We start from the raw sequence: 27730 nt of genomic DNA on the forward strand, positions 1-27730 counted from the left end.
ACTCCTACACCCTTGACCTTTTCACCCTCCATGTTGCTTAGGAAGGATAAGTCCCCACTCTTGAATATCTTTTTAAATTAATACATTTTAAGAACTCCCTTCCTCCTGTTGCCTCTCTCCTACATTTTCTACAAAGTGAGTAACGTTTGTAATCAGTTATTCAAAGGCTGAATATGAGGAGTAGTGGAGTCTCCCACCAATTTGCGCTATTCTTACAAGGGGAGAAAGAGGAGGCAGGGAAGTTCCTAAAATTAATTTAATTTTTAAAAATAAAGTGGGGCTGACTCATCATTCTCACCAGGTGATGGATGCAGGGAAAACAATGGTTATAAAGAGATTTGTATACTGGGTGGTTGAGAAATATACAAATGCAAACCAATCCCACTGCAATCAGAGTGCAGGAAATAACCACACCATTGTGGTATTAGCATAAAGACCTGCAAGGCATCCCTGTATTCTGGCTACCTGAGACAATTCAATTTCTGTATTACTTTGCATTATACTTTATTTAGTCTGAGGAATGTTGTTCTGTAAAGTGACCCACATAGATCATAATCAGAGGTGCCATCTAAAAAAAGATCTACAGCAAATATACAGAAGTATCAGAGAATATAAATATATCGAGAATAGCTAATACTGGAGTAAAATGGCAGTGCTATGCTAAAATATTTCTCCACCTAACGTCTAATCCATGCAATGACATCAACCTTCCATTGGACCAGGAACTGCGATCTAACAAATGAATGGGATTAAAAATGGAGATCAGATGGTTGGTTTTTCTCTTCTAATCTTCAACTCTCTGCCTCATTAAATATTTTATTGGACTTTCATACTGACCACAGACTACCCATTCAATGCCTCTTATCCAATCTTCATGGCCATAGAGTATTAGTGTTTTCTGAAACTAAAAAGAAATCATCATTACACCACAGAAGTCAGAACTTCAATGTCCATTAGTCTTACATACCATACATATGCCTTTGGACAATTAACTCCTGCTCTTCAGATGTGCTGACCACCTGCAACTCCTATTAACTGGATGATCAGTACCTGAAGAACAAGGCCTTATTGTTCAATACCATGTTCTTGCATGGGCCCTTCTGATAAGGCCATAGCCAAGGAGTAACTCTAGCAGATCAGCTCATCTCAGTTATTGTCCCACTATCTAAACAAGAAGGGTGGGTGAAAAATAGGTGGGGTTTTCTCCCTACAAACTTTTTCTTTTTAAAATATTTTGGAAAAAAAATTGCAAATACTGTAATCTCTGTCAATCCTACACTTACGAGACTTCAACAGGAGTTCTGTCTGAGTGAAACAGCAGCAGGGACATTAACCATAATTGTTTATATTTATTATGTTGATATGTACGCATACCCAATAAAAGGGATGACTATCTACATAGTCTTTGACATTCCTGTAATCGTCTTCACCCACTAATCAACATTTCTTTGCTTTTCTGTTTTTACAATTCACAGCCTTAACATTACATAGATGTCTAGATAAAAAGCATTAAGTCACTGAAAAGACTTTTGAAAACACTCCAAATTGGAAAATTTTGTTCTTAACTATAAATTTGTCTATTCATAACAGGGAATCCAACAATCTGACTACTCAGTTGGGGTATTTATACCCACCAGCACTCACAGAGGCAACTTTTTGGTTAGATTTTTTTTAACACCTAAATGATTACTCTACTACAGGGCAGTAACTATAGCACAAGCCCAGGAGGTAACTTCCAACACAGAAGAGAACCTATAAAATACTTGTCAGTGTTACAGAGCTTGTTGCATCTCTGTCCCCTTTCTGTGCCCCCTAAGGTCTCAGGCCACCACTACCTCTTCTGGGGTGGAATTCTGCAATTCTCCCACTCTTAGCCCATGCTCCTGGACTACAGTACCCAGCGTTATCAACTGCATTTCCCAGCATGTTCAACTGGGTTCACCACCTGCAGTTCTTACCTTTGAGAGTCTGTGATCAGTGGTGAACATAGTGAGCAGACAGCCTTCTTAAAATTAATGTATTGCTTACTGACCAGTGGGAACAAAGCATTTCAAGAAAAAGGATTTTTAAAACAGCTAACATGCCGTTCTGTCTTCCCTAAAGCCCCTACCATCCTGTGGTGGTAACCTGGGCAGACCTAGCTTCCTCAGGCACCCCAGATATTATATATTATATCCTTCTCATGACAATGTTGGCACACAGAGCGGAAACTAGTTTCTTCCATCCCTCTTTATCATTAGCTGCTGTTTCCATCTGCTCTATGGTGCTGAGTTTGACTGTTCTGTCCTCCCAGCTAACGGTTCTTCTTAAGGTTTCCCTTGGAGTGAGGAAATGAGACCACCCAATTGGTTACCACTTGACAGCTTCATGTGGGAGTCTGCGTATTGGCAACCAGAGTACACGCCCCAAATATGTCCAACACTTACTCCTAATGCTAGTGGAGACAAGCTGCAGGTTGGTACTTTCTCCGATATCTCTGTTGGTAATAAAGTCTCTCCATCTAATGCCCAGAAACTTTTATAGCACTTATTTTAAAAAGACATCTAATTTTCTATATGTTGTATTGGAAGCTTTTCAGCTGACACAGCCATATGTTAGCACTGAGATTTACATTTGAGCTGAAATTTTTTAGGTTTCGTCTGGTACGGTCTCTCTCTGATTTCCAAATGTTATTGAGTTTAGTGAATGTTGTGGATGCCCTTCCTATCTTTGATGTCACTTCTTTCTTGACATCTCCATTGGCTAGTATAGTGCTTGTGATTGGACATCTGCCCCACACTGGTAGAGATGGGGTTAATAGAGACCTGGGGAGGCTACACAGGAACAGGCACACAGATGAACATAATTTGTTGGGAAATAGTCAACATGGTTTTTGTAAAGGGAAATCATGCCTCACCAATCTACTAGAATTCTTTGAGGGGGTCAACAAGCACGCAGACAAAGGAGATCCAGTGGATATAGTGTATTTAGATTTTCAGAAAGCCATTACTTGGCCCAAGAAAGCCATTACTCCAAACTGGCAGAAGGAATGCCTGCTGAGTCCCTGTGAGAAATCAAATTTACAAGAAAAAATTTTCCTAGTCAGATTTTCAAAAGTTTTCAGTGACTTAATACATTTAATGTTAAACCATAATAGCTTGAGCCTGAGCATGGTTTTCACATTCAACATCAAGTTCAGTGAGTTATAGTTATCCAGACCAGAGATGTCAAATGCATGAATCACTGTGGCCAGATCCTTGTCTAGAAGGAAAGGAAAATTTTCCTGGCAAATTGGAGGTGAAAGAAAGCATTTTTAAACACTGATACTTCGTGTTGGACTTTGAGGCTTCACATCACGTTGACGAATGAATGCCTTCAGTGGAAAGCGGAGGCAACATCTACATCAGTTTTTTACGGCATTTCCCCTTTCCAACCATCACCATCTTGCTTGGATTTAGCTTGAGCCAGTTGCTTTTCATCCAAGCGCTGATTGCTTGTAGGCATTATCACAGTTTTGTAGTGGTGGTAATTGCATCAGTTCAGGATGAGATATACAAGTGAGTTATTGTGTTGTTGGCAGCAAAACCTGATGGTGTCTCACTATCTCTTCAGTGGTCTCATGTAGATATAGAAGAAGTGAGGGTTTTTAGAGAGGACAACTCATCATTCTCTTAGCTCTGCTGGAAAGATATTATCACAGCAATCTACTCCTGTTACGTCACGTAGGCAGGTTAACAGTATCTTGTGGCCTACTATGTAAAAAGCTGCAAAGAGGTCCAACAGCACAAGTATGGAGATTTTGCCTGTGTTCATGGCTATAAGAAAGTAGCCTTTTAGCATCATTAGAGCTGTCTCTGTGCTGTGCCCTGGTCTGAACCTTGATTGTGAGGCATCTAGGATGTTGTCTGCCATCACATGTAGTTAGACTTTCATGATTATTACTTCTGATGTTTCCAAAAGCCTTGAAGATCTTACCAGTAGGAAAAATGCTCTTGAAATACAGAGAACTTGCTAAGATCCAAAGCTTTTTAGAAAGCTGTATCTAACTTCTGACCACCAAATGAGGTATGATCAGGTGTGTTCTAGAGAGGTCATCCTTATCCCAGGACTACAAGATGTGCTTTCTGGCCACTGTGGATCATATAAAAGACTATGAAGTGAATCCAGTGATATTACAAGAAAACATGTTATACAAAAAATAAAATAAAAATGTAGGAACATAGGAATTGCCATACTGGAGCAGAACCATGGTCCATCCAGACTAGCACCCTGTCTCATAGAGTGGCCAGAACCAGATGCTTCAGAGGATTGCTTAAGAACCCCGCAGTAGGCAGATGTGGAATAATCTGTCCCTCATATAGGTCTCACCCTGATCTCTAATAGTTAGAGATTGGCTTAAGCTCAAAAGCTCAAGGTTTAATGGCATTTCCAAAATTTGTACTGTCACTGATTATGACAAATCTGGATATTCTTAATATCTGTATAAATATCCATTCACTTTTTGAATGTCATTATGTTCTTGGTCTCAATGACTTCCTGTGGCAATGAGTTCTAGTTTAATTACATACTGTGGAGGAAAATTTTTCACTCTGTTTTTAATTTGCCAACTTCTGATTTCACTGAATTTTGCCTTGTTACAGCTTTATAAGACAGGGAGAACAGAAGTTCCAATCTATCTTCTCTGTAATTTTATATATTTTTATTGTGTTCCCTCTTATATGTCTCCAGATTGGGATTATTTCTCTTCACATTGGAATTTAACAAGCTTTTGATCATTCTTATCATTCTTCACTGAATTCCCTTCAGTTCCTTAATACTCTTTTTGAAATGGAGTGTCCAGTACTTCACACAGTATTCTAAGTGAGATTATGCCACTGAATTATATAAAGGAATTAGTGTTTTCATTATTATTCTTCATCCTGTTCCTAATGTCTTGTTAGTTTTTTTTGACTGCAGTTGCACACTGAGCGGAGATTTTCATTGAACTGTCTACAGTGATGATCCTGGTCCCTTTCTTGGGTTGATACAGTTAATTTGGAATCCTGTTATGTGCATGAGTAGTTATAATTTTCCCTCCAATGTACATTACTTTGCATTTCACGACACTGAATATTATTTATCATGTTGCCCATTCACCCAAATTGTTTACGTCTCTCTGAAGATCCTCATGGTCTTCTCTGGTCCTGAATAACACAAATAACTGTGTCTCATATGCAAATTTTGCTACCTATTAACGACCCTTTCCAGATAACTGGTTTTAATATATTAAACACAGGACATAATATGGAACCTTGAGGCACCCTGATGTTAAATTTTTTGCCATGATTAAAGTTGACTTACTCCTGTTCTTTGCTTTGTCTCCTGTCCAGTTTTTGATAAAAAAACAAAAACAGTACTTTGCCTCTCACCCATACCTACTACTAACTTTTTAAGTAGCCTCTTCCTATGGACCTTATCAAAGGCCTTTTGGAGGACTAAATAAATTAAGCCAACTGGTTCTCTTTTATTCACTACTTTACTGACACACTCAGAGAATTCTAAGAGACTAGTGAAACAATTTTTCTTTGTTGAATCCAAGCTCATTAAATATCTGGAAGATCATGATCTTCCAGATGTTTTGTTATTGTTTTTAAACTACCAATTCAACTGATTTGCCTGGTACAGACAGACAGCAAGGCTTACAGATTTCTCATTTTCCTTATCATCTATCGAGACTCTTTTAAACATGAATAAAACATTTGCTACTTTCCAATACTCTGGAAGAGTAACTGTTTAATGAAAAATTACCAATTTGTGTTACCAACTCAGTTACTTCATACTTAAGCTCCTTCAAATCTCTTGGATGTACACCACCTGGGCCTGATGATTTACTGCATTTTACATTATCAGCATGCTCCAACTCCTCTTCTCCTGTCACCTCAGAGAGTACCTCATTTTTGTTACCAGGAAAATTAGGTCTGGGGTAGGAATTTCACCAATTTTCTCACTAATGAAGACTGATGGAAAGAAATCATTTAGCTGCTCAGCAATGGTTTTATCTTCTTGAATTGCTCAGTTTAACCCTTGAGGATCTAGTGGAACCACCAATTCATTTGCAGGCTTCCTGCTTCCAATATACTTAAAGAATCTCATGTTTGTTTTTACACCTTTAGCAATTTACTTTTTGAATTTCATTTTGGCCCTTCTAACTTTCCTCTTCTTTAATAACTGCTGTAATTTATACTTCTGTTCATTGGCTAAGCTAGGGGAAGAATTCCAAATTTTGAAGGATTTCAATTTGCACAAATAGCCTTTTGACTAACCTCATTTTATTTAAATATTTTTTTCTAAAGATTAGTGTCACTTTTTAGTACTCTACCTGCTGTTTGAATGTTAAACCTAATCATACTATTGTCACTATTTCAGCATAGTTTAGCTACCATCACTTCTTGAATTAGGTCTTGTGTGCTAATTAATAGCTTATGCCCTAGAACTAGTTGTGGAAAGAGGCAATCATTTGAAGTGTCAAGAAATGGTTTCTCTAAACTCTGTCCTGTTATGCCATTTGGCCAGTTTCTATATGGGTAGTTAAAGTTCCACTTTATTGTTTTGTTGGATTTTACTGCCTGACTGATCTCTCTCAGTACTGAGTGCTCAGTTTCCTTTGCTTGATATGGAAGCTGGAAGTAACACCTACTAATATATTTATATTTTTACAGTTTGGGATTTGTATCAATATAGATTCACTTGTGTAGTAGTCTCCATTCAGGATTTTTAAGCTCATTAAATTCTATGGAATCACAAATATATAGATAGCACTACTCCTCAACATCTCTGGCCTATTCTCTATTTTCTGTATAGTTACAATAGAGGGCTGTTTTTGATCACTCTGCCACATTTCTGTGATACCTAATTTTGCTTTTAAAATTCTTGCCTTGGCACACAGCCACTTCTCGCTTTTATTCTTGCCTACATGTCTGTTTTTATGTAACTCCTTGATCCAACACCAAGCTAATTTTGTGGAATGTACCTCTGTGTTCTTATCCTGTCTCTGCTCTAGTGTAGTGGTATTTTCACTCTACCCTTTATTGAATACACAGATACCATTGTACTACCCATATCTTTAACAAATGTCTCTTTCCAACTGTGTGCATTTCAGCTCCTGCTGGCTTTCCCCCCAGCTTTTAGTTGAGCCATTTCTCCAAACTCATTTATTTTACATGCCAACAATCTGGTTCCATTTTGACTAAAAAGAACTTTATGCAAATTTTGAAATTTTTTAGATACTGTTGCGCAAATAAATTTGTTAGTCTCTAAGGTGCCACAAGAACTCCTCATTGTTTTTGTTTTCCTTAAGTTTCTCTTGAGAGGCCTTGTAAGAATGCTGATGCAGGAAGAGATATATAACTTTTCTTCCCTGGGAGCAACAATTCTGAATCAACATTATCTTTCAAAGGCTCTCAAAAAAAGAAACAGTAGTTTCCCCTATACTCTTTCATCCTACAAGAGATTTCTTGGTACAAGAGTCTTCAAGGATTTCACATCTGACCCTTCACACTCAAAAACCTAATTGACTTTAGGAATAAGTATATTCAGATTGCTCTCAGCATGAATTTTATTACTTGAAGCTGAAGAGATTTCACCTTGCTCAAGAGTATGACAACAATCCCCTTTTAGGATTTACCTGAACTTTCCTTTATCAACCTGTCCTCCACCCTCCCACACACAAAACTTTTTTTTCTTATGATGATAATCTGTGGGGGATGGTTCAACACCAAAGAGTCACTGTTGACTGGGAAGGGTGAAGGATCTTTACTGGCTAGGGGAGGAGGCAGTGTCTGTAAACTCAATCTTCCACACCAAATTAACTTGAAAGGAGACAGGATGAGGTGTAACATTTTATTCAAATAAATATGAAATGAATTGAAAGATAAAACATAGGAGTGAAGGGGAAACTATCTGCAGAGCTGGCAGTAGGTCAAGGAACAGAAATAGAGAGGAGAGAGCGAGAGATGCTTTTAAAATACAGATCAAAAAGATGTTTGTTTTTTTAAATAAAGTATGTGAATTTAGGTCCAGACGACCATTCTTAAAATTAATTTGTGTTCACTATCGAAATGGGGACCACCCTCACTTTGTATAAAATGTTAATCTCTTGAAACACAAAACAAAGAAAGGAAAGAGGAGGAACTGACCAGTAAATACAAGTTTAAATGTCGCCTAATGTACTGAATTAGGTTTCTTCTAATGTACAGTGCTTAACACTAGGCCTGGTGGGCAGGAATTGATGACTGGACTACACCTGGATGAAAAGGAAGCTGAAGGTAACAGTGGGTCTTAATGGAATGAAGGAGTGAGGAAAAAGGACAAGCTATTGGTAGAAAACCTTTAAAAATATTAAATTTACATTGAGTTTTAGAAAAAAAATGACAAAATGTTACTCTGAAAAAAATTGTATTTGATTGCATCTCATTAATTACCTAAAGTTACAAATACTTTTAAGAAGGAACATACAGGTTCAACTGGGTGTTCGTAGATTCTCGTGCTTTTTGGATGGAGGAGGGGCATGCGGCGGGGGGACGGGACGACACTTATTCTGAACCCTGCAACTTTAAACTTAAACAAATGCAAGAAAATTGGTGATGCTTCAAGTAACTTTGAAACTGTGTTTTAGTAATAATGGCCACTCTATGAGGGCCCAAAGACAGAAACAGTGGATATCGCCCAGAATGTAATCCTACATTCACAAGTATATTCTGAACCTTTTCTTTACTGCCTCAGCCATGTCATTTCATGACTGGAAAGAGTGTAGAATGGCTTATTACCAAGGGTGTCAATTTGGATAGGGTATGAGCCAAGTTTTTGAACTTTAGTTGCAATGGACCTCTTTAGCCCTTATGCTGAGCAGCTAACCCAACCAGCATACAACACACCCCAAAATTTTCAAGCAGATATTGCTTCAGGATTTTATCACTTGAGATCTGAAACCAGGGATCCTCCCCCAAGCTCCAGAAGAACTGAGTTTAAAGTATCTTCAAATCCAGACTCTGAAGATGTAAATGACTTAGAAGAGGCTTGATTTTCAAAGAATAGTTGATCAGCACTTTCTGAAAATCAAGTACCTTTAAGATATCTTAAGTTAGGCACCCAAAAATTGAGGTACAAAATAAAATCACTTTTGAAATTCTTGGCCACAATGCAGCAGCATCACCAACAAAAAATTAGCATTTTAGCCACAGCTTTCCCAAATCTTTCATTCTGTGTGTATATACACACTAGCAAATTCAGACCCAGAATTCACCCCAGTAGAGCTGCCCAAAGGGTGAATTATAGGTCTGAATTTATTGTAAACAAGGCCTTGGACTGTAAGTTGTGCATATCAGAGAAACTTTTTTTATTTAGTCTCTAATGCTTATCACAACAGATAGATAAAAAAAATCATCACCACATGTTTGGGGGACCTTGCCAGAATGACTTGTCAATGGAAGAAATTAAAAAAAAGTTCCCAAAAGCCAGAGGGACACAAACATTTTTAAGTTTTGATAGGAGCTAAAAATTCAGATACATAATTAGAGCTCCATCCCATATCCTCATTTGAATACTTTTGATAGTTAACTATATGAAAAATTAAAAGTTTCCATGTTCCAAATGACACACAGTACTTTTCACACATACTGAACATGGGTCACAACTTGCTGGATATCAAGTGCTTCAAAGGTTCTTTTGAACTTTCAGAAGCACTCAGCAAAGAAGGCAATTTTAATAGGAAATGCCAAATTCCAAAAAAAAAGAGTAATAATGCAATTCTAATCAGACTACGATATTTACATTTTCAATTGAGGAAGTTATTTTTCAAATGATATACTAAATGCATGGATGCTCCTTAAGGAAAGAGATGCATAATTACTTTATTTCAATGGTTGGTCTGAGGTAGGTTTTCTTTTCATAAAGAGAAATGTTTAAAAAAACCCTGAGATTTCCATGTGTGAAACTGACATGTCTGTATTTCATGATTACCCAAGAAATCATAGAAATGTAGGGCTGGAAGGGACCTCAAGAGATCATCTTAGTCCATCCCTCCCTGTGCAAAGGCAGGACCTTAGACTATCTTTGAGAGGTGTTTGTCCAGCCTGTCCTTAAAAACCTCCAATTATAAGGTTTCCAACAACCTACCTTGGTAACCCATTCCAGTGCTTAATTATCCTTATAGTAAGAAACTTTTTCCTAATATCTAATCTAAAACTCCTTTGCTCTCTATATTAAGCCCATTACACTTCTTCTCCAAGTCCACTGAAGGTAGGACAACTGATCTCCATGCTCTTTATAACAGCCCTCAACATATTTGAAGAGTGTTATCAGGTCCTCCCTCAGTCTCTTCTCAAGATTAAACATGCCCATTTTTTGTTAACCTTTACTCGTAAGTCAGGCTTTCTAAGTCTTTTATCATTTTTGATGGTCACCTCTGGACTCTCTTGACTTTGTCCACATCCTTCCTTAAAGCATGGCACCCAGAACTGGCCACAATACTCCAACTGAGACCTCACCACTGCTAAGTAAAGTGAAACAATTACCTTCTGTGTCTTACATATGACATTCCTGTTAACAGAACAGAAGTACTTGTGGCACTTTACAGACTAACAAATTTATTAGAGCATAAGCCTTTGTGGGCTACAGCCCCCTTCATCGGATGCATAGAATGGAACATATAGTAAGATGATATATATATACATACAGAGAAGGTGGAAGTTGCCATACAAACTGTAAGAGGCTAATTAATTAAGATGAGCTATTATCAGCAGGAGAAAAAAACTTTTGTAGTGATAATCAAGATGGCCCATTTAGACAGTTGACAAGAAGGTTTGAGGATTCTTGACTAATAAAGCCCAGAATGACAGCAGCTTTTTTTGCAACTGCACCACACTTTTGGCTCATGTTCAGTTTCTCATCCACTATAATCCTCAGATGCTTTTCAGCAGTACTACCCAACTAGCCAGTTATTCTACATTTTTAGTTGTATGTTGGATTTTTAAGTGTAGTACTTCGCAATTGTCTTTATTGAATTTCATCTTGTTGATTTCAGACCATTCTGAAATTTACCAAAGTCCTTCTGAATTCTAATCCTGTTCTCCAAAAATGCATGCAACCTCTCCCAGCTTGGTGCCATCTGCAAATTTTGTAAGTATACCCTCCACTCCATTTTTCAAGTCATTAATGAAAATATTGACTAGCATCAGACCAAGGACAGACCCCTGCAGGACCCCACTAAGTCCTCCCACTTTCACAGAGAACCATTAATAAAACTTTTTATTTAGCATGGTTTTCCAACCAGTTGTGCCCCCACCTTACAGTAAGTTCCCCTAGACCACATTTCCCTAGTTTGTTTATGAGAATGTCATATTGGACTGTGTTAAAAGCTTCACTAAAATCAAAATAGCACATCTACCATTTCCCTCCTTTCCACTAGGGCAGTAACCTGTCAAAGAAGGAAATTAGGTTGGTATGGCATGATTTGTTCCCGAAAAATCCATGTTGTCTATTCCTTATCACCCTGTTATCCTCTAGGTGCTTACAAACTGTCTAATAATTTGTTCCACTGTCTTTCCAAGCATCTAAATTAGGCTCACACCTATACATTTCCAGGTTATCTCTGTTCCCCTTTTTAAAGATAGGTGCTATGTTTGTCCTTCTCCCATCCTCTGGGACCTCACCCATTATTGAAGATAATTGTTAACAGTTCTGAGAATTGTTCCAACTAGTTCGTTAAGTACCCTAGGGTGAATTTCATCAAGCCTTACACTTTTCCCCCCTATTCTGGACTGTGTTACTTGCCACTTGCTGTTAGTATTAAGTGTGCTAAGCATCTGATCACAACTAACTGTTTTAGTTAAGACAGAACCAAAATAGGCATTAAACACCTCAGCCTTCTTGGTGTCATCCGTTATTAGCTATGCAGGAAAACTAAGTATCTGAAACAGAATTTAAATAAAGCTGTTATTATGTGATGGCTATCTAGGGAGAGATAGCAGTTATAGAAGAAGCCAAAAAGAATAGCAGTGCACATCAAAAGAAATGAAGCAGAAAAGAATGAGTATTTTACTTCAAGACAGGATATGAAGCAATAATTACCTGCCCATTCTGTTGAATATACAAATTAATTCTGCAGTCATCGCCACCACAAGCTAATATTGGTACTGCAAAAAGAGAAAAAAAATTAAGTGTTTGTTATTAAATCTTGTAACTTTAGCATTCTGTGATCTTTAGTAAAAGAAAAAATGGGCACAAGATGAAACCATAAATATAACTGAATAATATAATGGATATTATGTCACTTTGTGATCTTTATGCAAGATGAGTAAGAACTTCAAAGTAGTAAAAGATTTAAAAGCATCTAAAATTGAAGTTATTGTACATATATAGTATCTGCTACAAATATTGGGAGGCTCAAGTATCTCTAATTTAGGTCTCCAATGTACCTCTATTAAGTCCAGTTGTGACAGATATGGCAATTTCCTGCAATATCTTTGGGAGATCTTACACACAATAAGTAATGGCCATACTGGGTCAGACCAATGGTCCATTTAGTCCAGTATGCTATCTTCTGACAGTGCCCAGTACCAGATGCTTCAGAAGGAGTGAACAGGACACTTTTATGGAGAGATCCACCCTGTCATCCAGTTCCAGCTTCTAGCAGTCAGAAGTTTACAAACGTGCCAAGCATGGATCTGCGTCCCTGACAATCTTGGCTAACAGCCATTGTCGGACCTATCCTCCATGAACTTATCTAATTCTTTTTTGAACCCAGTCATGCTTAACATATTAAGTTTACATATCATTATAGACTAGAGATTGTATTGGTTTCAGAATAGCAGCCGTGTTAGCCTGTATCCGCAAAAAGAAAAGGAGTACTTGTGGCACCTTAGAGACTAACAAATTTATTTGAGCATAAGCTTTCATGAGCTACAGCCGATGAAGTGAGCTGTAGCTCATGAAAGCTTATGCTCAAATAAATGTGTTAGTCTCTAAGGTGCCACAAGTACTCCTTTTCTTTTTTTAGAGATTGTATGTAATTCCATAAGGGAGGGGACCAGAGTCATCCAAGAACTAAGAGCAGTAAGGGGTGATTCGGCAAATGCACTCAAGTTGTAACACCTCCAGAGAGGTACAACCACCTGAAGAGTGGCATATTGCTTCGAACTGGATTCTCCAGAGACCAAAAGACAAGCAAAGAAATTGCATGAGCTGACTCAGAAACTACTTTCTGATCCAGAAAACAGACAGGCCCTTCTGTCAAAAGGGGGCCTCAATCCTTAGGAAAGACCTGGAAGGACTAACACCAGCACCAGACCCCAAGGTCGGAGGTAGGGTGACCAACTGGTCATTTCAGCATGTGTGTAAGTTCTTACTGTTTTTAATACATTTCCTCTGTAATGCTTTCACCAAATGTGCTTATTTAGAAATGAGCTGTGTGGTAACTTATAACTGTGGGTAATTATGCTGTTTATAGCCTCTGAGGAGAACGCAAAGCACAGATGCTGGCCTGTCTAGGCCAATATTGCAGCCACAGTGGCCACATTTGAGTATGTGGCCACCAGGAGGTTTTCGTGCAGCCACTACAGCCTCCTGGGAGGTGATGGGGGGAAATAAGCCCCCCCTCACTCCCTCCTTGTCGCTCCCACTCCCTCCTTGTTGCTCCTGGCCAACTGCAGGGCAGTGGGTACTGACCTCCTCCCCCCACTATGGTCACGAGGCCTTGGCCTCCAGCTGCAGGGCTTCAGCCTCTGGCCCCTGGTTCCAGCTGTGTGGTAGCAGGTGCTGGCCCCCTGCTCCAGTCCCAAGCTCCGGTCATGCGGCCCCAGCCCCTGGCACAGATCCTCTGCCCCAGCTGCATGGCAGCAAGCACCAACCCACAGCTCTGTTCCCAGGCTCCAGCCACACGGTGGTGGGAGCTGGCCCTGGGTGCCAACCCCTGGCCTTGGCTGCGCAGCAACAAGTGCTGGCTCCAGTCACACAGTGGTGGGCGCTTATTCCTGGCTCCAGCCATGCAGCCCTGGGCTCTGGCTCCCAGCACTGTGCAAGTAACATGTTACTAAATTTTGTACCACACCCAGTAAACTGACTGAAATAATTAAAAACAGAATTATAACACAGATGATAATATAAGGACAAACCACTAGATGCCTCTCTAATGCATTAGGATTCTTTGAACACAGCAGAATAGTGGATAAAAAAGGTGGGAAAAAATTGGGACTTTCAGAAATTCCTTGGCAAAGAGTCAAGAGATTTTGTTTTAATGGAAAATACACAGTTATGAATTAAGAAACTAATTACTACAATGGATGACAATCTGGCTACAAAACAGAAAATGGGCATTGGAATAAGTGGTCAGTTTTCATCATGACAATAGGTTAAATATAAGCTTTTTAAAGTTTGTTCATTTTTTCAGCTTGAGATTCAAGATCATGAAGAGCCACTTCTAATTTATTTGTCAGAACCCAAGTTACTAGGATTGGTGAACCAACAGCTTGATCCATTATGGCAGTTCTTATATTAGTAAGGGGTGATTAGGCTGCATGGCAAAAGGACTTGCCAAGATCTGTAAGCACTTGAGGGGAGTTGTTCTGCAGTCTTAGGGATCCACAGGATAACAACTCTCCCACAAATTCTCAAGGTCCAGGAGACCAGCTCAGAGCAACTCTTTGCTCATAGGTCAACCAGTGAAGCACTGAATCATATAATTTGCTCTTCTGTAACAGTTTTTTTTAATTAAGAGTTTTCTGTTGTCTTCTCATAGATGACTTACCCGGCAGAGAATGTTCCAGTATCAATTCTCCAACAAAGCAACTGATGCAAAATTAGTTATGGTTATGAAAAAGTTCATAAAAAATTAACATCAAGAAACATTCAAAATTCCAAAATCTATATAAATCAGTTTTAACTGTCACATGCCAGATGATTTCTTTGCTGGAAAGTTCAAAGAAATTATACTCAACAAAAGAATTCAAGAGTAATTTTTAAATGCCTCTAACTCAAGTTAGCTAGCTGATTACTTGTAATTTTTCAGAAATGTCATTCTGCATGCAAAGAGTAAGTACTATAAAATTTGGGCAAGATGCAGATGTCAGCACAGCTTTGTCATGGAGGCACCATAATGGCTCCATAGATTTATCAAAGACATCTTGTCCTCTAAAGTTTTAAATTCTTAGTCATCTCAGTCTGTCACATTAACTGACTGGTTCTGGCAAAAAGATCAGCAGTGAGCCTTAAGGATGACATTTAAGTTACCTGTAGGTTTCTGAGTTAACCTTCACATAAAAAGGGGCAATCCAAGCCTCTGTGGTATTGTTTCAGATTCAAGCAGACAACACAACTAACTGCACCAGTTTATACTCTATTCAAGTTTTCAAGGTTTCCTCAACCACCAACATAGTGAGAATTTTTTTTTAAGATGACTTTGGATCATAATGATAGATTTTGAACATCAATCATTGCAGCACAGACCTACCCATTTATAACTAGTATTCAAAAATTAATAAATTAATAATTTTTCATCATCGTATGCCTGAGCTTTTGATACAGTCTAGAGCAGTGGTTCTCAAAGCCGGTCTGCCGCTTGTTCAGGGAAAGCCCCTGGCGGGCCGGACCGATTTGTTTACCTGCCGCGTCCGCAGGTTCGGCCGATCACAGCTCCCACTGGCCGCGGTTCGCTGCTCCAGGCCAGTGGGGGCTGCGGGAAGCGGTGCAGGTCAAGGGAAGCGCTGGCCGCCCTTCCCGCAGCCCCCATTGGCCTGGAGTGGTGAACCGCGGCCAGTGGGAGCCGCGATCGGCCAAACCTGCGGACACGGCAGGTAAACAAACCGGTCCGGCCCGCCAGGGGCTTTCCCTGAACAAGCAGCAGACCGGCTTGGAGAACCACTGGTCTAGAGGCAAGTCAGTTTTCACGCGCCTATACCCACAAAAAAACAAAAACAAAAAAAACCCAAAGCATTTCTTTATCCATTGGTTTTAAAAACAATAGACTTGTCCCCTTTTTAGAATTTTTGGGATATTTTAAAATGCTTATACCTCAATTAACAGATTTATATGAAAATTCATTCTTTACCTTTTGAGGAAGTTCTTTAAGCTGTGGAAGATATGCTATATCATTTCCACATAAAAACGATGTTTCCCTGCTTTAAATACAAACAAACTCAGCCTTAACTATGGAAACAAAAGCGTACCTTTATAATAAAGCCAAATGTTTAATATCCAGTTATTTACATTTCAAGGTTAAGCCTTACATGGAATATCACCTTTAGAAAGGGCTGATATTAAGACTGAGCACAGTAAATTCTGAGTTTCATTTTTAAACTACTATTATAGGTTTGCAAGTTTTATTTTAAATCTTGAAGTGTGAATCATTACTTCTCATTTATAAACACAGTGCTATACTGATATATTCCTCTAGGGTACTATAAAGAGAATTTCTAATATGTACGTCACCATAATAAACAAAGAACTAACCTATTGCTTCACAGCATGAATTTTAAGACAGCATTATCCTGACTAATATGCAGCACAGCCCCTTTATTATTTCTGACAGTAATTCAGACTACAGGTCACGAATTTATTGTAATTTTCCAGCCTTGTAAACTTAATGTCAACAACCATCTACTCACACATCTAAGGAAAGAGTGTCTATTGAGTTAATATTATTCAGAATGAAAATGGAAATATTGCATTTCTTATTGCACTGCCTTCAGGGTATGACAGCATTTTCAAACTACACGATGTATTTTTGTATATAGTTCTAGAAGATTTGAAAACTTCATAAACCAAACAAATTGACTTGTCTGCTCTGAAGGCATTACAGTAAAAAAAAAACTGTCAGAGTTAAATAACACATAACTAGACAGCTATGAATATGCCTATACTTGTCTCATTAAATGCGTCATACATAGGACCCTACCAATTTCACAGCTGTAAAAAAATGTGTCATAGATCATGAAATAAGCCCTGCTCCGTGAAATCTGATCTCCCCAAAATCAGCCAAGCTGGGGAGGGACAGGACTTGTCCTTCCCCTGCATGGCTGTTATGGGGAGAGGTCAGACCCACCTCCACAGACAGCGCAGAAGAAGGTGGTACACCCTCATTTATGTGCTGCAGAAGCTCCAGAACTGGGCCCCAGACTGTGGCCCCCCCCCCTCCTGCCTGGGCTCAGGGCCTCCAAGCTCTGGGGCTTCCGCTCCCTCTCCCCCATGGCTCCTGCCCAGGCTGCTGCTCTCCCTCCCTCCACGGGTCGTGCCCAGGCGCCAGCTGGGACTCAGGGCTTCCACCCCCTGCAGCTCCTGCTTGGGTTCAGGGACCTGGGCTGGGGGCTGCCACCGCCCACAGCTCCTGCCCAGCTCAGGGCTGCCCCCCGCGGCGCTTGCCCGGGCTCAGGACACCCAAGTTCCGGGAATGCTGCTCCCACACCCCGTAGTTCCTGCCACCCACACCTCCCCACCCCTACCCAGTCGCCAGCCAGGACTCAGGGCTTCCACCCTCAGTGGCTCCTGCCCAGGGTCAGGGCTGCCACCTCCCCGCCCCCCCACAGCTCCTGCCCGAGCTCGGGACACCCAAGTTCTAGGACTGCTGCTCCCTTCTCTCCCCCCACATCCCCCATGGCTCCTGCCAGGGCTAGGAGCACCCAGGCTTCAGCCAGGACTCGGGGATGCCAACCCCCCCGCAGCTCCTGCCCGGGCTTGGGGAGGCCACCCACACCTCCCTACCCCAGGACTCCAGCTAGGGCTCGGTGTGCACAGGCTCAGGGCTGCAGTCCCCAAGGGCTCCTGCCTGGACTCTGGGCCGCCCAAGTTCGGGGCTTCCGCCCCCCTTCCCCCCTCCTCTGGCTCCTGCTGGTGCTCGGGGCTTCCACCCTGTGGCTCCTGCCAGGGCTAGGGCACCCATTTTTCAAACTGTCCGGGGCCCCTGGGCACAGGTGCCATGAGCCCATGTGTTAATCCACCACTGGCCCTGACTAGCAGCTAGGAGCCTCCCAGTTGGGGCACTCCCAGCAACACTGGGGAGATTGGACGTACCTTGGGGGCGGGGGGAGGAAGGGATAGCTCAGTGGTTTGAGCATTGGCCTGCTAAACCCAGGGTTGTGAGTTCAATCCTTGAGGGGGCTATTTAGGGATCTGGGGTAAAAATTGGAGATTGGTCCTGCTTTGAGCAGGGGGTTGGACTAGATGACCTCCTGAGGTCCCTTCCAACCCTGATAGTCTATGATTCTACCTCCGGGAGCCCCCTCCAGCTGCAGGAAACGCTGCAGAAGTGAGCATGACAGTCCTGCAACCCCCGTACAACAGCTTTAGGACTACCCCTGCCCCACAATACCCTTTTGGATCACGACTCCCATGGTTACAACACCGTGAAATTTAAGATGTAAACATCTGAAATCATTAAATTGACCAATTTTAAGACCCTGTGGCCATGAAATTAACCAAAGTGAACCATGAATTTGGTAGGGACTTATTCATACATGTTCTGTGCTATACTAGGCACTGTTGGATTGCTGTCTTCATGCAACAGTTATACAGCGTATGCCTAACCATGCCCTGATGCAGTCCCTTACATGCATGGACAGAAGGTAGTTTATACCTTATTCACCTGAGGAAAGAATATCGGCTGGCAGCTTCTTCTCACAATGCAAAATGGCTAACATTTTAATTATCTTATCAAAGAATCTCTTCCCCACTGAACATTCAGGGCAATTTTGGGAGAGCCTCTCTCTCTGGATTATTTTCCTAGTATTTCAGAAACACCTGCATTCACACTAACAACACATTCACTACTTCTATTAAATACTGGGAGGTGCTCAGATACTTTATATGGTCCCCATTACTGTAATATGGTCATTTACCTTGTCTAGTAACTGGAGCTCTTCAAGATGCATGGTTCCTATGTGTATTCCACTCAAGGTGCACATGTGCTCCTTGAACCTTAGACAGGAAGATTTCTGCTACCGGTGTCCCTTGGACTATGCCGGGGCGGGCAAACTACAGCCTGCAGGCTGGATCCGGCCTACGAGCCATTTTAAGCCGGTCCAAAAGTTATGGCTGGGAAGTGGAATCTGGGGCTTGCCCCGCTCCGGCTCTCCGGCCGGGGCGTTGCGTCGGGGGCCGCACCACGCGGCTCGGCTCAGCCCTGCTCTAGTGCTCCAGCCGGAGCACTGGGTCGGGGGCCGCACCACGCGGCTCCCGGAAGCCACAGCACGGCCCCGTGGCTCCTAAGCGCTCCAGTGGGAGCTACAGGGGTGGTGCCTGCCGATGGGGCAGCGTGCAGAGCTGCCTGGTCGCGCCTCCAGGTAGGAGCCGGAGAAGGAACATACCACTGCTTCCGGGAGCCACTTGAGGTCAGCGCTGCTCAGAGCCTGTACCCCTGAGCCTCTCCCCATGCTCCAAACCCCTGCTCCAGTCCTGATCCCCCTCTTGCTCGCCAAACCCCTCAATCCCAGCCCGGAGCACACTCCTACACCCCAAACCTCTCATCCCCAGCCCCACGCCAGAGCCCGCACCCCCAGCCGGAACCTGCACCCCTTCCCACACCCATGCCCCAGCCCCAGCCCTGATCCCCCTCCCACCCTCCAAACCCCTTGGTCCCAGCCAAGATCACCCTCCCACACCCCAAACTCCTCATCCCTAGCCCCACCCGAGGGCCCACACCCCCAACCAGAGCCCTCACCCCCTCCAGCACCCCAACACCAATTATGTGAGCATTCATGGCCTGCTCTATCACAGCCTTTGGAAGGACCTGCAACAGAAGGGAAGCAGGGCAGGTAGTGGAATACAGATAGGAACCACACAGCTCAAAGAATTCCAGTTACTCCACAAGACAACCATATTTCACACTCCATAAGTATTCCACTCAAGGTGATTCAGAAGCAATATTCATCGAGAAGGAGGGTACAAGGAACTATGCTGTGCCACAGATTGTAGGACTATTCCACTGAAAGATATATTTGCTACAGAAGCTTGTATCAGGGCATAATGCCTAGTAAACGTGTACACAGAGCCCCAGATTGCTGCTTTATAGATTTCTAGGAGAGGGACATCTCAAAGCAAAGCTAGCAGTCTGGATTCTGGTCAAGTGGGCCCTTATACCTTGCAAGAGGGGGGCTGCTATCAACTCCTACTAAAGCGGGATGCAGAGCAAAATCCATTAGGAAAGCCTCTGACAGGATATTGCTGAAGGGAAACAAAGGAGACAAATAGTTTAGGGGATTTCCAGAAGGGTTTTGTCCTCTGCAGGTAAATGCCACGGCTTGATGGACATCCAAGAAGTGTGTAGCTTCCCATCCTCTCTGGTGGCATGGCACTTCAGATAAAAAAAAAAAAAGACAGGTCAACGGATGACCTGCTTCACATGGAATTCCAACATCATTCGAGAGATTAATTTAGGATGTAACCTCTCAAGGAAACCCTGTCCTTATGAAAAACCTTGTAGGACAGGCGTGCCATAAAAGGCCTCCAGCTTAGCTGCCTTTCTGGCTGAGGTTCTTGCAACCAGAAAGGCAACCTTCATAGACAGATGAACAAAGGAACATGAGAATAAAGGTTCAAATGGAGCTTTCATTAATGCTGACAGGACTAGATTGAGATTCCATATCAGGGTAGGTTTCAGTACCAGAAAAAAGGTTCTGACAAGTGCCTTGAGAAACCATGCTGTAGCAGGATGCGCAAAGAACAAATGGCTGTCCACTGTCTTCTTTCCCTCACCAGTATCAAGAATGGTGCCATCCATTTGGCTGTGGATGGCTTTGTGACGTTTGTGGTTCTCAGTGTCAAGAAACCAGAACTATGCCTCTTGTGAGCTCCTGACCCACGTGGACCAGGGAGTGGAGTCTCAGCCAACTTTGAGGGTGTCAAAGAGGAAGTCCTGTACTTGAAGACTTGGAGGGAGATTTTTCACATTTTTTGTGAACGTTTGCTCCTGCCACCTAATGTCTGCTGTGTTTGGAAGAGTCTGCTGAGCAGTCCCTGAGCCTGAGACCGGGTGCATCTGTGCAATGCACAGGGAGGTCTGATGGGTGAGGATTGGACTGCAGTCTCATAGACTCATAGACATTAAGGTCAGAAGGGACCATTATGATCATCTGCACAATGCCGGCCAAAGAATCTCACCCACCCACTCCTGCGATAAACCTTTCACCTATGTCTGAGCTATTGAAGTTCTCAAATCATGGTTTAAAGACTTCAAGGTGCAGAGAATTCTCCAGAAAGTGACCCGTGCCCCATGCTACAGAGGAAGGTGAAAAAGCCCCAGAGCCTCTTCCAAACTGCCCTGGAGGAAAATTCCTTCCCGACCCCAAATATGGCAATCAGCTGAACCCTGAGCACGTGGTCAAGATTCACCAGCCAGATACCCAGGAAAGAATTCTCTGTAGTAACTCAGATCCCACCCCATCTAACATCCCATCACAGGCCATTGGGCCTATTTACCAAGAATAGTTAAAGATCAATTAATTGCCAAAATCATGTTATCCCATCATACCATCTCCTTCATAAACTTATCGATGTTAACCTTGAAGCCAGATAGGTCTTTTGACCCCACTGCTTCTCTTGGAAGGCTGCTCCAGAACTTCACTCCTCTGATGGTTAGAAACTTTCACCCAATTTCAAGTCTAAACTTCCTGATAGCCAGTTTATAACCATTTGTTCTTGTGTCCACATTGGTGCTGAGCTTAAATAATTCCTCTCCCTCCCTGGTATTTATCCCTCTGATATATTTATAGAGAGCAATCATATCTCCCCTCAGCTTTCTTTTGGTTAGGCTAAACAAGCCAAGCTCCTTGAGTCTCCTTTCAGAAGACAGGTTTTCCATTCCTCGGATCATCCTAGTAGCCCTTCTCTGTACCTGTTCCAGTCTGAATTCATCCTTCTTAAACATGAGAGACGAGAACTGCACACAGAATTCCAGATGAGGTCTCACTAGTGCCTTGTATAATGCTACTAACACCTCCTTATCTCTACTGGAAATACCTCGCCTGATGCATCCCAAGACCGCATTAGCTTTTTTCACAGCGATATCACATTGGTGGCCCATAGTCATCCTGTGGTCAACCAGTACTCCAAGGTCCTTCTCCTCCTCTGTTACTTCCAATTGATGCGTCCCCAGTTTATAACTAAAATTCTTGTTATTAATCTCTAAATGCATGACCTTACACTTCTCACTATTAAATTTCATCCTATTACTATTACTCCAGTTTACAAGGTCATCCAGATCTTCCTGTATGATATCCCGGTCCTTCTCTGAATTGGCAATACCTCCCAGCTTCATGTCATCCGCAAACTTTATTAGCACACTCCCACTTTTCGTGCCACGGTCAGATATAAAAAGATTAAATAAGATTGGTCCCAAAACCGAACTCCACTGGTAACCTCCCTCCAGCCTGACAGTTCACCTTTCAGTATGACCCGCTGTAGTCTCCCCTTTAACCAATTCCTTATCCACCTTTCAATTTTCATATTGATCCCCATCTTTTCCAGTTTAACTAATAATTCCCCATGTGGCACGGTATCAAACACCTTAGTAAAATCTAGGTAAATTAGATCCACTGAGTTTCCTTTGTCTAAAAAAATCTGTTACTTTCTCAAAGAAGGAGATCAGGTTGGTTTGGCACGATCTACCTTTTGTAAAACCATGTTGTATTCTGTCCCATTTACCATTGACCTCAATGTCCTTAACTACTTTCTCCTTCAAAATTTTTTCCAAGACCTTGCATACTACAGATGTCAAACTAACAGGCCTGCAGTTACCCGGATCACTTTTTTTCCCTTTCTTAAAAATAGGAACTGTGTTAGCAATTCTCTAGTCATACGGTACAACCCCTGAGTTTACAGATTCATTAAAAATTCTTGCTAATGGGCTTGCAATTTCATGTGCCAATTCCTTTAATATTCTTGGATGAAGATTATCTGGGGCCCCTGATTCAGTCCCCATTAAGCTGTTCGAGTTTCGTTTCTACTTCGGAACTGGTAATATCTACCTCCATATCCTCATTCCCATTTGCCCTGCTACCATTATCCCTAAGATCCTCATTAGCCTCATTAAAGACTGAGGCAAAGTATTTGTTTAGATATTGGGCCATGCCTAGATTATCCTTAACCTCCACTCCATCCTCACTGTTTAGTGGTCCCATTTCTTCTTTCTTTGTTTTCGTTTTATTTATAAGGCTATAGAACCTCTTACTATTGGTTTTAATTCCCCTTGCAAGGTCCAACTCTACTTGACTTTTAGCCTTTCTCACTTTATCCCTACATGTTCTGACCTCAATAAGGTAGCCTTCCTTGCTGATCCCTCCCATCTTCCACTCCCTGTATGCTTTCTGCTTTTTCTTAATCACCTCTCTGAAATGCTTGCTCATCCAGCTTGGTATACAACTCCTGTCTATGAATTTTTTCCCATTTCTTGGGATGCAGGCTTCCAATAGCTTCTGCCGCTTTGACCTGAAGTAATCCCAGGCCTGCTCTGCTTTTAGATCCACAAATTCTTCAGTCCAATCCACTTCCCTAACTAATTTCCTTAATTTTTGAAAGTCAGCCCTTTTGAAATCAAAAACCCTAGTCGCAGATTTATTTTTGTTTATCCTTCCATTCAGCTTGAACTGAATTAGTTCATGATCACTTGAACCAAGGTTGTCCCCTACAACCATTTCTTCTATGAGGTCCTCGCTACTCACCAAAACCAAATCTAAAATGGTATCCCCTCTTGTTGGTTCAGCAACTACTTGATGAAGGAATTCATCAGCTATCACATCTAGGAAAATCTGAGCCCTATTATTATTACTAGCACTCGTCCTCCAGTCTATATCTGGAAAGTTAAAGTCTCCAATGATCACGCAGTTTCCATTAGTATTTACTTCATTAAAAACATTAAAGAGGGCTCTTTCCATATCCAAATTAGATCCCGGCGGTCTATAGCACACCCCAAGCACTATCACAGGGGATAGTTTTCTTCCCCAATGTGATTTTTGCCCAGACGGACTCTGTCTTATCCATTCCATCATTTCCTATTTCTTTACACTCTACCTCATCATTGATATACAATGCTACTCCACCACCTTTACCTTTATTTCTGTCTTTCCTAAACAGCACATACTCTTCAATACCCATACTCCAGTCATGACTACTATTCCACCATGTTTCTGTTATCCCTATAATATCTGGTTTCACTTCCTGCATCAGTAGCTCTAGTTCCTCCATTTTGTTCCCTAGGCTTCTCACATTGGCGTACAAACATCTTAATTTTTGCTACTTGGCTTCGCTCACATTCTTTACCCGATTAGGCACGGACATTCTACCACCAGTATGACCTATTAGACTGGTATCCACACTGCCCTTCCTCCTTACGTCCATTCTCCTACCCACGGCTGTATCCTTTCTTACTTTGTTTTCTTCCCTCTCAATGTTAAAATCCAGCTTGGAGACTACCTGGACATCTCCCAACCATCTCCCCCAAATTCCTAGTTTAAAACTCTCTCAATCAGTTGTGCCAACCTCCATCCTAGAAGTCTATTTCCTTCCCTACTCAGATGAAGTCCATCAGGAATCTTCTAAGTCTGAAGTCACAGGCTTGACAAGTTTGCCAAGAAAAGAACCATCAGATATTATACTTAGTAGGCAGATAGAGATGTGTGTCGTGGAAGTCGACGACCAGGAAGGCAGGCTATGCAGATCTCAAAGTTTGAGGTCTTGGGTACGCTAGGCAACCCTGTACAGGGGACGCTGGGGTAGGTCAGGTTCTTCTCCAGGCCCCTGTACTACTGGAACTACACTATCTAAACTGAAAACTATTAATATCGAACTTTTTAAACAGGAATTCCAGCTAAAGCTGTGAACGCTGAGGAAGCGCTCTTCTTTTCGGAAGGTGGGATGAGGAGATGCAGTTAAATTGACTGAAATACAGATTACCAAATTCTGCATACCAATCTAAATGCCAGATCTAAGGAATAATGTTTTGTGAAAGTATGAGTTGAGCTCCAGGGACTACAGGCAGCAGAAAGGAACTGGGGAAGTGGGCATCTGCCCCATTTGCCCTCAGTTCAGGGCACAAGAAGGGCACAGACATGGATCCACGCACACGGCTAGGAAAAAATCTTCCAATCCCAGGTGCATGGATCACGTGCACACCTTGACTGGAATACACATAGAGGCCGCCAGTTGAAGAACATTCATATCTCTAACCTCAAGTTTTCAAAAATCATGAGTCAGGCCCTAAAAAACTATGAGATTGGCTTAATAAACAAGAATTTTTAAAAAATAAAACTGAGGGTTTTTTATGTGGTTTCTGGGTTGTTGTTGTTGTTGTTGTTGTTTTAAAGTCTTTAGGGTACAATACTCAAGTTTTCATGCTCTCCTCCACAATCTTGAGGGCCTGAAATTTCCTTTAAAAAAAAAAATACATATATAGGTGATTCACTGTAATTTGAGTTCTTCAAGATGAACTCGGTCTATTCTCTCTCAGGTTATGCCAGGTGTACAGCTTGGATCAGCTGAACATACTAGCAGCAGTGCCCACTGGAGCACTTTTGTGCTCCCCTTAGTATGTGTCCCCATACTAAGGGCGGGATTATGGGCGGGGGGTGGGGGTGAGGTTTTGCCAGCTGCCTTAATTCCTCAAGTCTGAAGCTGAAATTAGGACTCTGAGGATAAAAGGAAAGGTGGGCGAGGAGTGTGAAAGTGCAGAATCATCTCAATGAAAACCCTGTATGGCTGAGTAACCTTTATTTCTTCAAGTAGCCTTTGCAAATTCCAATTCTTGAATACTGACAAGTAGCACTCTTCTTTTTGGAAGGTGGGATGAGGAGATGCAGTTAAATTGATTGCAATACAGATTACCAAATTGTATACTCCAATCTAAATGCCAGATCTAAGGAATAATGTTTTGTGAAAGTATGAGTTGAGCTCCAAGTAGCAACTCTACAAATTTCTAATATTGGATTACATCAAAGATAAACCATAGAAGCAACTTTGGCCCTAGTCAAGTAAGCCCTTCTGGAAGAGGAACAGAGGTGTGTGTTATAAAACTTTTCAATACACAGTCTAAACCACTTAGGTGTGGGAATGTGAGTACCTAACCTTTCCTCTTTTCCCCATAAGGGACAAACAGTCCAGATGATTTCCTGTGTTACTTAGTCCTATACAAACAAAAGGCTAATGCTCTCTTAGCATCCAATGTGTGTAGTTCACGTCACTTGAGCGACAGCGTGGCCTCAGAAAAAATACTGGCAAGTTTATGGACTGGTTAAGATGGAATTCCATTATCATTTTGGGGAGAAAATTTGGGAGTATATGAAAGATCACTTTCTTTGTGAAAAACTATAGGAGAATGGCCAGTTATGAGAGGTTCCCTGGTCCATTTTCTGGGAGGGCAATGACAAGGAGAGGTATCAGGCCAGTAGTAGCCTGATTCCAGATCAATGTCAATCTAAGGCAGTTTCCAAGGCAACAAGAACAACCTGGTTAAGCAAAAAGCTCAAAACTGTGTGACACATTTCCAAAGCGAACGAGTAGTGGGTTCTACGGGGAGGTTCTCATATCTCCAGAGAGGACTGCGTACGTAAGAAAATGGTTTAGACTTACATTTTTCTTTTTCTTTTCTGGAGGAGGGGAAGAAGGAAGAGGAACCAGACCCACCACATTATACTTCTTTCCTTTACCCTAAATCACCAAAGATAACTTATCTGGTGTTGCATGAGGGTAACTAAATGACAGCGTTCCAAGTGTTTACCAGGAACCTAAGCCACCACTGTAATCATTGATCCAATAGGAACCAATGGCTCTAAGAAAGCATCAGGTGTCTTATCAGGCTTCTGATGAGTTCTCAAGCCTGGAACCAATTCAGGGAAGGATGACACTGGCCCTTAATACCCCTTTTGCTGTTGCTCTGACTTTTAAGCGCAGACTCTTAATAGGAATGCTTTTGCACTTGAGTGTGCAAAATCAGAAGTACTGGATCCCTGAAATTTGCTCTTTCAGTAGAGGCATATGCCTGTGAGGCCAAAAGTTTATGCTTGGTCGGATTCATAGTGAACACCACCTTCAGTTTGGCTCTAATTAAGGAAGGGGATGAGTGAGCTGGAAGTTGGCTAGCCTTTTTAGTCTCCTTAGGAGTTGGAACTAAGGCCAGTCTCCCTGCATTTGTAGATTCTGATGCTCCTTTCTGGCCCTCAGAGTAACAGGGCTGTACATAAAGCAACAACATGAATGATCTTCCTCAAACAAACCAAAACAATACATATCTCCAGTAGAAGCAAGAAAATTAGCAGGGTAAGAGGCACAACTCTTAAACTGCAGTTTCTTTGCCTTTGGTTCCAACATATAAGAAGAAAGGAACCGAATCAAGAACATTAGATTTCAATCAGTTCTTTTAACTATCAAAACTAAGGCAGCATCACCTTTGGGAATGCAATGTGCTGACAAATCCAGGTTAGAGGAACCAGTGAGCTTCCTGGTCCATCTGCTACTGCAGTTGAAAGTAACTGAGGCAGTCAGTGCCAGCCTACGCATGACCAAGACGTTATACGCCAGGACAACCCCCCAAGTCCTGACTGAGATATGCCCTCAGCCACACAGGTCCTCGCCACACCTTCAAGGTATGATTACAACTATGCATTCTGGGCAAGATCTGACAGATATCCCCACAGTGGGCCCTTATAATTCAGGTGCTGCCAATTACTTTAAAGATGACATTATAGCTCGAGCCCTACGAACACCGATACAGGCAAACTGCACCCTTCACCTCATTAATACA

At 41.9% G+C, this 27730-nt stretch overlaps 1 protein-coding gene across 1 annotated transcript in view; it reads right to left on the reverse strand.

Annotated features, from left to right (window-relative positions):
* Window positions 1–27730, reverse strand: part of ELP2 (elongator acetyltransferase complex subunit 2) — a 115157-nt gene that overhangs the window by 66784 nt on the left and 20643 nt on the right. Inside the window, exons 6-7 of the mRNA XM_074945103.1 lie at window positions 12085–12149; window positions 838–904 (exon numbers count right to left, since the gene is read on the reverse strand). Of these exons, the coding sequence (XP_074801204.1) occupies window positions 838–904; window positions 12085–12149 (132 nt within the window). The remainder of the gene's footprint in view (window positions 1–837; window positions 905–12084; window positions 12150–27730) is intronic.

The sequence above is a fragment of the Natator depressus genome, chromosome 2, assembly GCF_965152275.1.
Source record: "Natator depressus isolate rNatDep1 chromosome 2, rNatDep2.hap1, whole genome shotgun sequence".
NCBI lineage: Eukaryota > Metazoa > Chordata > Testudines > Cheloniidae > Natator > Natator depressus.